At 37.7% G+C, this 12,370-nt stretch overlaps 1 protein-coding gene across 2 annotated transcripts in view; it reads left to right on the forward strand.

Annotated features, from left to right (window-relative positions):
* The window catches only part of GYPC (glycophorin C (Gerbich blood group)), a 33,077-nt gene extending 20,989 nt beyond the window's left edge, over window positions 1-12,088 (forward strand). For both annotated transcript variants that reach the window (XM_085584210.1, XM_021526316.4), the window contains 2 exons: window positions 3,938-3,988; window positions 6,223-12,088. In XM_085584210.1, the coding sequence (XP_085440336.1) occupies window positions 3,938-3,988; window positions 6,223-6,419 (248 nt within the window). In that variant the 3' untranslated portion in view covers window positions 6,420-12,088. The remainder of the gene's footprint in view (window positions 1-3,937; window positions 3,989-6,222) is intronic.
* The last annotated feature ends 282 nt before the right edge of the window (window positions 12,089-12,370 follow it).

Below are 12,370 nucleotides of genomic sequence, written 5' to 3' on the forward strand. Positions count from 1 at the left end.
AATGTGAGTTGTAATCTTGGGCTTTTCATTCTCTACTCAATGCTACTAGCTTCAGTCTGGAACTTTATCTTCCAGAAATTGGAGAGGCCTTTGGAGACGAGAAGTTTGGTGTAAGGTTTACAGTTATACCATGAAATTGCCCTTGTGGATTGCATGGTAGAGATTTGGCAGTTCACACCAGTAGATTAAATCTATCCTGTAGGTCATTCCCACACATCCCTGTCAAATGTGCCAGATGGGGATCCCTTTGCAGGTCTGGTTTTCCTTTCATGCTTTTCCCCTGTGTAAATCCATAGCAATCAAACGTGGGTGCTTAGATTGTTGACTAAGGTCCTGAATGCAGAACCACCAAGAGTACAAACAGTGGACTTCTTTTCTGGAAACAAATTTAGCAGGCAAAAATGATGCCTGAAAATTAGAAAGCTTGAAGCTTTGTACAAGTTTATTCCATGTGTCACTGACAGTAGCCACAGAATCACAAAGTATTGTTTCCTGCAAGGGGCAAAATCTAAACTCTGAGCTTTCTATGCTGAAGGGGAGAAAGTATTTGGGATGAATATGCCCTTTCCCACCACCATATAAATTGAACAGCTTGTCAGCTGGAATGTCTTAACATAGTCAGGCTTCTAAAGTAGCTCACTGATAAGTCTTGTATCTTTCTCAGGACTGCCATTATACTTTGTGTTTTCCTTAAAGACCTGTTCTCTGGTGTCACAAAATCATGTCAAAACCACCCTTTCCATCTACAAAGAACATTTAGTCCTTGGCATTGTAAAGAAGAACTGGAAAGATCTACTTGAATGAAGCTCAGATATAAAGAAAGAAAGTGTAAATTTAAAAAAAACATATTTTTAAAGCCAGTGTCAGGATTTCGGGGCGGGAAGCGATTTATGGCTTTTAGTGGTTCAGATTTCCAATTTATAGAACAAAAGAAATAATTACAACTGTCAGAAAAGTGCATCATGAGAATAGGAGAGTGCTGAATCTCAAGCAAATATTTTCACTGCTGGACCTGACCGCTTCAAGCAAGTGTTCCTTAGCAAAAATTGAAGGGGATAGATTAAAACTGGGGCGGGGGGGGGGGGGGGGGGGGGGTGAACTACTAAAATTCATCAAAATCAAGTTTAATTGGAAAATTGTATGTGAAGAAGGTAGTTTAACAAATTTAGCAGGAATAAGTCACCACTGGCTATGTTAACATGCAAGTCAGTTGCACTGGTGTGCCACCTGTGAATCACAGAGATCTGCTTGCAGTATTTAAGTCAGGAATATTTTTGGGACTTTCACAGGCTGCTGCCTTCTCAGCAGGATGTGATTGATGAGAAGGAGACAGGTAGCAATTGTCATTCTATTGCAAAAATTCCTTATCTTTAAATTTATGAGCAAAACTGGAATTTGATGAATTTCAGGTCGTGACAGAAAAGCATTTCTTTCTCATCATTCTGGCTTTTAGAAAATACTTTCCAGCAACAGACAATTTGATTTGTGTGTTCTGTTCTTGATTTGGTCAACTCATTCTGATGGCCAGAAATTTTACGAAAAACATGTTTCCCCACAATCTTTTGATTTCTGTGTGTCATGGTAACCAGTGGCAGTAAATAATAACAATGTTCAAGCACATTCAGAACCAGATTGTAGCTGGACAAGGGCCAATATAACAGGGGGAGGAGGTGTTGCAAGGACAATTCAGCAACAGATGACACAAAAGATGTCCTTGAAACAAAGGGAAACCATCAAAACAGGTGCAACAGCAGCTATTGAAACACAGACCTCTGAGCATTCTGCATATGAAAGAAGAGCAGAATAAAGAAGGTACAAGAAGGCCAAAACCATTGCTGAGCTAAAAGTTCCTTCAGGAAGCTGGATGTCTTTTTTGCCTCAGAAAGTGAAGATTCAGTCCTCAGTAGTACAGAAATGCACTGTATTTCTCACTCAGACTGAGTTTAGAGAGGCCATGCTGGGAGTCCTGGCCAAGCAGGGATTCCCTTCTGGACAGCAGCCACTGTTCCACTCCTGCTCAGGGAAGATGGTCTCACTCCATCACACGTGCCTTGCGTGCTCCTCGGCCATATTTCAGGAAGGACACCACTGCTTGAACCTCGAATGCCAATACTTTCACACCTGCCTGTAATATTGCCATGAACCACATAGATATTTTTGGACAAAGTGAAATTTCAGAGACAGTGAAACAGGGATTAAGGGTCTCTCTGTGATCTCCATCAACAGTGCTCCAAAACTGATCTGGGGAGCAGACCTTGGCTGTCTGGTCATTGGTGGTAGCTGCAATGTTCTGGCACTCTGACTGATGCAGCAAAAGGCTGTCTGGGAGGACAGCAAACCCGTTCTGTGCTCAAAAGGAGACACAAAAAAGAGGAGTCAGGCCCTGGTTCTTGTAGTAGAATGGGAGCTGTGGTGAGAGAAGCCACATCAGGTGTCGGCTGAAGGGCACAGCACTGCCAGCTTAGCAGATCAGTGCCAGCTGTACCATAGCTCAAGATGAGTCCTGCATTCTGTTGCAAACTTAGAAAGATGGAAATTAAAACTTTTCTGCAAAGTGATGATACTGTAATCCATTATCAAAAAGCACAGTGATGGCAAGTCCTAGAGATAAGGCACCTGCTTGTTATCTGAATCTGAGAGGCACCTAAGAATGCCAGGTATGAGCAGAGAGTTACTCATAAACCTTTTTTTAATTAAGGGGATAATAATTTGATCTGGAATTAATGTTTGGCAGCAAGCTGTGTGGCTTGGAAAGCACTTTGGAATTCACACCTTCAAGTGTTTGATTGCTATAGAGGAGCCTGCTTTTTTGGCATGCAGCATGTATTTGGTGTGTAAGAATATACAGAGCATTTTTGACCTTGAGGCAATTAATCTCTTCTGAGCACGTGGGTTTTGAATAGACATAGGCATAATAGGAATTTTTAAATTACAGAAGATGTGCTCAATCTTTTCATCAGTATATAGATGGAAGAAAATGTGGGAAGGATCTCTGGGGGAGAGAAAAACACTCTTACTTTCTAAAAAAAGCACCTCCCATGTTTGAAAAGAGGTGGATTCTTTGAATCTCAGCTCTCCTCTTTGTTGCAAACTGATGTTAGAGACTAGACATGAGCAAGGAGAAAACTGCTGATAGTGTTTTGTCCTTGAATCATAGATACAGATATAGCAAAAAAGCATCCTAGGTAGAAATCGTAGTGCCACTCTTGAGTTTACAGAAGGATTTGGAGTTACATTTTCATGTTTTCCAGTGAGCTTTTCTATGTACTACATTTACCAAAGGAAATTTTTTAATAAAATTTTAAATTAATTATAATGCAATTTATGCTATTTGATTTATCAGCACTGAGTTCAGACTTACTCTAAGTGGAGACTGTGTTTTATACCATACACATGAGAGACTTGCTGTGATTTCAAATGTAAACTGTAAAGAAAACAAATGCAAAGATTAAAACCAGGACATTTCAGATAAATAAATATTAATTGAAATCAATACACACAGATTAATTAGCACCAAATCAAGATCCAGATCATGCTCTGAAGAGCCATAAATGGGAAAATAAATAGACATCAACCTTTTTTTCCTAAAACTACCTTTCTGAGAGTAATCACAGTACCTAAATGCTCTTAATTTAAGCATTCACTGGAGGATGTTACAGGTAAGTGCTCATAATACACAGTAGGTGTTTCCCTGGGGGCCATGATAATTTGCATAATGTGCTAGCTATTTCTTTTCCAGTGTTATGATGGCAGAAAACTGTTACAGTAAGGCTAACTCTAATGTGAAATTTCATAAATGTCTTTTGCTAACAAGAGATATTAAGTTCCGAGTTTCACAGGTTAAAATAATACAAAATTGCCAGTACAGTCATTGCTCCTCCATATGATCCAATTTCTTTTTTATAATTAACTTTTTTGCGTTCTATTCTATTTATAGATGGAGAAGTGGAGAGCCCCACAGCTGGAGCAGATGTGGCTGTTATTGGAGGTGAGTAGCAGACCATACTAAGCAGCACCATAAGAATTAAAACAGCAGGTTTGTTGATTTCTTGCATTTTGCAAAACCTTGCTGACAAGACAACAGGAATGGCACAATTAGAGTTAATTAGGCCAGGGGGAAGTCTGCTCCCAGAGGGGCTATTGGCAAGATAACAAGATGAGATAATGAGCACAAACCATACACTGAGCAGTACCACCCTCATCCATCCCCCATTTTAGGACAAAATATCAAATGATCCACCAGAAAAGTCAGTCCCTGATTTCCTTCAGTATTCACTGGGTCAGGCTTGTCCTTTAGTACAGAACCGGTGGAGCACCTTTGATTTGAGCGATGTTAGCTTCTACCAGCTGACCCTTTATTGTTACAGAATTCACCACACTATATTTCCTGGTGTTCCATTAAAGCTCTCTCATGCATTTAAACTAAATACAGTTGTCAGAATAAATGAGCAAAGCTACATTCACAGAGTGAACCTGTCTTTTTATTTTTATTGTGTTTGTTCATTTCCATGCTAACACACTAATTTCAGCCATTCACAAGGGGCTATACCAATCATTAGTGCAAATTGGTGAGGTTCTGCTATATTTCCCTCAGGTCCCATCTCCTGTAACTTTAATTTCAGCTTTCTATGAACAAGTAGCAGGTAAATTGATTTGTACTTAGTCCCCTAGGCTTATTAATATTGTGCTACATCTAAAGCCTATTAGAGCCTCTTGTGTCAAGGGATACCACTGAGGTCCTAAAAATTGATGAAGCCCACAATGCAACCATGATATCATTTTCAACTTGAAGTTCTTTGTATAAGCGATTTCATTCCTGCTAGCAGTAACTTTACCTTCCAGAACCAAGCACCATGAAATCTGGGGGATAATGTCAAGGCATATCTTTAAAGACAGAGTTATAATCTTTATTTGCCCTGCTAATATTCTATCTATTCCTGTGTTTTTATGCCAGTAGGGTTTACTCAGTTGATCAGCATCAGTAACTCAGTTTACTGATGCTGATAAATCTAAAGCTTTGGAGATACACTTACCATTTACCTGGAATATGATATGCAAAAAGAGGTACTCTCCACCTCCCGTCATTGTCTCTGCAGAGTAGTAGGCATTTCCAGGAGCAGTTCTTCTAACAAACATAAAATTCACTTCTAGAAGAAATTACCCCACACACATGCACCCTTCACTGACAGCAGAGAAAGCCCTAGGGATGTTCTGTTCTTTTTATTGTGTATTTCTGTAATATTTGGCTTATTCCTGGATTGATGTTAATACAGCATCAGCTCAGTATCATGTACTCATACAGAATCACAGCAAAAACATTTATAAGTGCATCCTGGATCCATGCAAAAAATCATGTTTAAAAAATTGTAAAAGTCACACAAGTTGAATAAACTTCAAAATAATTATTTTTTTCAGAATTTTTAAGTCAATAATTTGATCTGGAAGAAGAGGGATAGACTTTGTAGGTTTTTTAATAATGGACTTGTCATGGACTTGTCTGTTTTATGGACTTCTACCTTTCATAATGGAAAAGGCTCATGAATGTACTTTCTTTCACTAGGAATGTTTCCATTCACCATTTAGTCTATAGAAATTTTTGTCCAGTCAACGCGTAGCTGGAAATTAGCCTTAGTCCAGGAGACAAGAAAGATCTACCCAGAACCCCTTTCTTCTGCCAGCTGTCACTTTCACATTCATTACAATCAAACTTCCATAATTAGAGCACAGAATGAAATGGCAGCTTGCAAATGCAGAGCAGTTTCAAAGCCACATAGCTCTGCTAGTTGTTGAATGTCCCCTATGAAATACTCTGTTCCCTGAACATTTCCTGAAATTGAGAACACTTGAGAAGGCAGCGTTAGGTTGTGTGCAACACCCCCCACCTTGGGTGCATGTTACCAGAAGGATGAAAGAAACCCTTTCGTTTTCCTTTATGTTCTTTTATTTCTCCTCATTTTGTAATGAACTTTTAGCTCAAATATGTTCAATCAAATCAAGCCATTGATTAAAAGAAAGAGAGTGAGAATTTTTCTAGTATTCCTGCAGTATCTACATCCCATCTTGTTTTTTGCAGTGTGTTCTGACTCTGGCCACTGCAACATGCAAACCCCTTATGACACACAGGCTTTTCCCTACCCAGCAACTCGGGTCATGATGTCTGGCTGTGAGACACTTCTCGTATTTTATCACTGGTGATACATTTAAGTGGTCTCTTTCCTCCAGGTGTGATTGCTGCCGTGGTGTTCATCCTCATTTGCCTGCTGGTGGTGATGGTGAGGTACCTGTACAGGCACAAGGGCACCTACCACACCAACGAGGCCAAAGGCACCGAGTTCGCCGAGAGCGCCGACGCCGCCTTGAAGAACGACCCCGCCCTCCAGGAGGCAGTGGATGAGAGCAAAAAGGAATATTTCATCTGAGAGGCAAGGATTGCCATGGAGGCTTCCCCAAGGGAATCAGTCAGAAGTATAACATCAACAGAAGTACTAAGAGATGGTTAATATGAGGATACAGGCGAACATCCTAATTGAAAAGTATCTCTCTGCTTTTTTTTGTCACTGGGTTGTTTCTTTTCCTCTAGCAGTGAAGAACTAAATGCCAGATATTGCCTGTTGATTTTATTAGCAACACAGCTGGTCACAGCTGAAATCAATATCAGATAAGAAGAAACAAAATCTCAGTACGAGTGATACACCAAAACCAGATAAAGATAGCAAATGTCAAGCCTTGACATTTGGTGAAAATAGCAGATGCCAAATGAAAACATCCTCTTAGAGTTAATGATGCATCCTATTCTGATACGATGAAGAACTACCTGAAAATGACTTTCAAATGGTAACAGAACAAACATTTAACTAGATAAAAGTGGTCTAGCTCAAAAAAAAAAAATCTATAGCCCAGACTTCCCCCTCCATCCTCTTAAAATATGAATTTTTATTGACATGGGGGAGTTTATGTTGGTTTTTTGGGGGAATTTACACTGGGAATTCTTTTTTAAATATTTGAATTTTATATATATATAAAAATCAAAGACAATTCAAAGAAATAAAACTCTTGGAAAACATGGAAAAGGTAAGAGTGAAGGATTTATTACTGACTTTCTCTGTATGGCAGCTTGAGAACTGCAAAATGTTGGAATTTACAATATAGTATACAAAATAGTCAGTAGATTTACAAATATTATTCCAATTAGTCTGTAGGTTTTCTGCACTCATAAATAGGTAGATATTAAAAGGTAAATCATCCTGGTTTGAGCAGGCCCTTTGAAACAATGGAGCTCAGCTACCTTTTTTTCATGTACGATATTTTTGCCTGAATATTTATTTATTTATTTTGCATTAGAAAATTCTCTGAGTGCCCACCAACAGGACTGTAGATGAGAAATTCTGTTCTGGTGCAGATATCATCTTTCATAAATGCAGCCTTATGACTGTCACTATAAAGAAGCTTGTTCATCTGCATCCCACTGGCTTTATTTCTCACTCTGTATGGCTTCTGTGTATCCTTTTTAGTGTGCTAGACCAGAGAATTACACTGCCATCAATGCTTTATTATAAATAAATAATAGATAGGTTATTCATGGTGGGTCACATGGAAAGATCTTACTCCTCACCTAAGAATCGACAGTGATGAGTTTCTTTACCCCAGTAAGTTGGCTTCTTAATTGAAGCCCACAATTACCTCCAGAAATAGGATAATTGTTCTCTGCACCTGCTCATCCACAGCTGTCATGGTGCCCTGGACTACTGAAAATAGAGGTGGAGAAATGCAAGATAACAAACAAGATACTGATGAGCTCTGCTCAAGTCGATAAATTTTTTCCTGTGCTTTGACCTTTATATGTGTGTACATATATATAAAGTAATCTACAGCTGTGCTTTGAAGACACTATTGCTGATCACTTGTGATCACTTCTTGGCACAAAAGCTTGGAAAGCTCCTGAACTCCAGTGTTCATTACTGACATTGGCCTCAAAAATGCTGTAAGAGGTCTGAGCAAGGTAAGACTCTGAGGACCCAGCTGAAGAAACAAGATATTTTTGTCTTTCAATCACAATCTCAGTCTTTTGCCACCACTTGAGGAAGATGGACTCAAATTATTTTTAGAATCCAAATACCTTTAATTTTGAATCTTAAATCCATTTGTGTTAGCATTTTAACCAAAGAATGTGAAACTTGTGCCAAATTTATTAAATTCTTAAGATACTTTCTGTAACATACCATTGCAGAACCACATTGTATTCTGTGGCTAGTGCAATATAAAATGAACAAAACAGAGAGGTCAAATATTTTTATATTGTGCACCTGTCTCCTTCTTAGACCCATTAATATCTTAATCATTTTACAACTTTTGAAATAGGAACTGTTTTATTTCTTTAGGACAAGTGTTAGAAAAAAAATGACTGATCTTAACTGTAAGACTGAGTTTATAAAACTGAAGACCGCTGATCCTCCAGTTCAATAAAAATGTAAATATTTCCTCTGAGAAAAGGATAACTGGGGTGACTGGAGCTCTGCTGCATCTCCCACACAATGTGTGGGAACACCCAAGTACTTTCCTCCAGCCCTAGCAGGACCTATAGAGGGCTACAAGCATTTTGTCCCCTTTCATACATGCATAACATGTAATATTATTATAACAGTTAAAGAAAATTGATTTCACAGAAAAGTGTGATGGACATAGGGAATAAATTCCTGCCTTTCTCCTCAGTCGTGAAATTCTGGCTTTTGCAAGTCGAGCTTGCAGATTTTAATTAGACATCTGTGTCATACCTGTTACACGTGGGAACCTGACTTAGTGTTTCTTTTGGCACGGGTGTGATTTTTTAATTATGAGGTAGACTTAGTCAAAGTGCCACACTGGAGTTGTAGAGGCCAAATTTTCTGGTGGTATAGCATGAGCTCAGAGGAACTCAGCCAATTCTTACCAGTTCAGTCAACTTCAGACTTCGTGTCATTGCCTCCCTTAAATCTCAACTGAGGGCAACTTGTGGTCTCTGACTAGATCTCTTCTTTGTAGCTTAATTAACAGTCTTTATCCCATTTTCCCCATTTATCTAGGCTGACAAACAGTCCAAGCATTCAGGAACAGCTTCCCTGTTGGTAACAAGCCATTTTGAGTAGTTGGGCAGCAGCACTTCTGTCATGACCTGTGAATTTATTTCTTTACTATGTCCTTCTAGGTTTCAGGGTCTTCTGTATGTAGAAATTACTCAAGCACACTCAGCAGAGAGAATAAATGGTTTGTGGAGATTTTCTGTTTCTTTATTTTCTTCAGGAAAAACTTTGCTTTGTAATGAAGAAATTTCATTGTATCAGGTGACTGGCACATTCTAATGGCCTCATCCTGCTGTTTTTCACTCATACAATAATTCAATGTCTTAAGTCATTCAATTTAGTTATAAAAAGAAGCATTAAAAACTTCCTATAACTTTTATAACTAATTAGCAAAACATCCTTCTGCAAGCAGCATGCTGTGCTAAAACAAACGTTGTGTACAACGCTGAGACATCTCAGTTGGCAGCCGTAGCTTTCCATCACTGATGGTTAAATTATTTTTTACAATTTGCTTCCTGAATAGAATAATTAATTAATGAAAAAGATTCTTCTTCCCCCACATCCTTTCATGTGGGGTTCCCCTAATGCTGTGGCCTGTTGTCCTGCAGTTCTTTGGTTCTTCATCTTCTCAGCTGTGGCTGCTGCTCTTGCTTGCACTCCCTCAGCTCCCATCTGGACCTCTACTGCCTTCTCTATGGCAAAGGATTAGTCATTTACTTATGTATTTATTTACATATTTTTATCTATGAATTTGCTCTACTCATCTCTGCTAGCCAATAAAAATTTTCAAAGGTTTTAGGTTTGGATTGCCAATCCTACACCAAATTTGAATAAATGTGACCAGTCTGAGACAGATTTACAGAATGATCACATATGCCACATTTTTACAGACAACAGGTCTAAAAATAGCACTGTAAGTTCTATAATTGTTAAATTTAGTGCTATAAATCTCCAGTGATCATCTCCAATGTTTCTCCCTAAACAAGGCGTCATTATGATGATCCCTCAAGCTGCTTGGTTTTATTCCCATGCCTTAATGCCCTGTGAAAACTTGTTGAATCCCACTTTGCATAGGAAGTCATAGGTCCATATTTACAAGTATAAGTAAGCAATTTTTCAATGATGTATGGGAAAGCAATGCACCAAAATGACTAATATTTGCTGAAGTTGGCAGACAGAAAATAAATATGATCCTGTAGGAGCACATGATATTTTTTTAAGATATATGGAAATGACGAAAATTAAACAGTATTTCTGATGACATTAGTGAGCTTTAAGAGTGGGTTCATGAAGCTTTCTAATTCTTTCACTGATAAAAATAATCCATTACAAAGGGAAATTTATCTCCTTTAAACCATTTCTTTTTGTCAGTCTTTGAAAAAAATTTTCATAGATTCAATATTCTGACATTCTGTCTTAACATCTCAAGCTCAATTTCTTCCAACTTTATGAGCATAACTAACAGTCTTCCCCTGCACAAGAATGACTGCTTACCCATCTCAGCCTCTGAAGCATCATTACAGCTCAGCAAAATAATTCTGTCCAAAAGACGTCAGTCCCAATTTTGTCTGGCCAACCAGACCATGGACCTGGTATGCATTTTTTCTGGGGCTTGTTCCATGTTTCCCCTATTTCCAATATGCCATTGCACATTAATACAGACCTGAGAAGAATTTAGTCAGCCACTTGTCAAGGAAATGAGACATATATACATATGTGTATTTTTTTTTTTCTGTTTAGAATACCAAGACCAAATCATTTTGGGGTTCTATTAAAAATAGGACAATAGGATTTCTTAGATCATCAGGTTTCTCTTAAATCAAATCTAGGGATCACAGGGGCACATCAGCACATGGAAATAAAAAGGACTATTTTCTTTCAACAAGGAATGCAGACAAAGTGCTGAAACACTTTTAGTCCCAGGATAGGCAGAAGAGGACTGCACTAGTTAAAGCCTGCAAGAATTCATTACAGAAAAGAGGAAACACTGAGACAAGATGCTGAGAAAATCAGTAAAAAGGTGCAGAAGAAGAGAAGGTAATCTGATGCTAATAGGGATGGAGAGAAGTTTTTCTTCAAATAAAATAAATATTCCTGTTTGGATAAATCAGTGTATTTACTCACTGTAACTGCTGACAACAATTTTCTTTGAATTTTATGAGATGTTTTTTGAATTAAATGAGATGTTTGGATTCTTTGTGTGTAAGTCAAATCAAAAAATGAGGGTACATACACACCAACAGGACACTCCCATTAAATGTATTAAAAGCTGTTTATTGCATTTTCTAAAATCTCTCATTCTTCACATAAGAAAGCTTTGTATGTTTAGAAAGTGTAGAAGCCTCACAGCATCAGTTCATTCAGGACAGAATACTAAATACTTGAACAAGGAATGGACCCACATCTGATGTTTGGAAATTTGGGTAAATAAAGGAAGCTAACAATATCAAAATAAAACATAGATGGTGAGCAAAAATTCCAACCATATTACAAATAAGTTAGATATTTGTTGTAATAAAGAGCCTTCTCTAATTCAAGACAGTAGTATTGTAAGTGTCTGGAAATAAGGAATCCTTATTCTACATGACCATACTCTGTGTGGTTGGAACAAAATCCCACTGCATTCAGTGGGACAAGCATTTTAATCATATTTATCCTTCCTGCAAAAAAAATGTATTTCCACACATGCCAGAAAGAAACACAATGAATTAAAACACAATCTTTATAAGTGCTGATCTTTCAGCATAATTTCTTGCCTTTACACCTTTTCTGTTGTTTCAAACTGTATGTATGATGGAAAGTATCTGGTATGTTGTACTAAAGTCTATTTGGATTGTAGCATTGCTATGAAAAGAATAGAAGAAAAGAGCATCCAAAGCTTACTGCTGATTTTATGTTAAAGCTGACTATAGTGTTTGTATTTACCAAAGCTATTAATACACTGATGGTGTAAATCTACTATATTTTGAATGGAAAAAATATGAAGAAATTAATAACTTTATAATTAAAGTTCTAATTTTCAGCATTGAAAAGGCTCTTCTCATATTTTTCTTCTTTTTCAAAACATCATAAACTTTTAGCATTGCCAGTTATGTTGCTTTCATCTGAATGTACATTAAAAAGAAATAGCTAGAATATTTCTTAATAGAGCATACAAACCCTAAAAGATATACTGCTGGTGTTTGCATTAAAAAGCAAGTAGAAGCTTTTGATAGATCTAAGAAGAAGTCAACCTTTAAATGAGAAATCAAACAATTGTTCTCTCTGAAGAAACATTACCCTGTGGATGCCTGTGAAGACCTGTGCACTGCTCT

The sequence above is a fragment of the Lonchura striata genome, chromosome 7 (assembly GCF_050655825.1).
Source record: "Lonchura striata isolate lonStrDom1 chromosome 7, ASM5065582v1, whole genome shotgun sequence".
NCBI classification, from domain to species: Eukaryota; Metazoa; Chordata; class Aves; order Passeriformes; family Estrildidae; genus Lonchura; species Lonchura striata.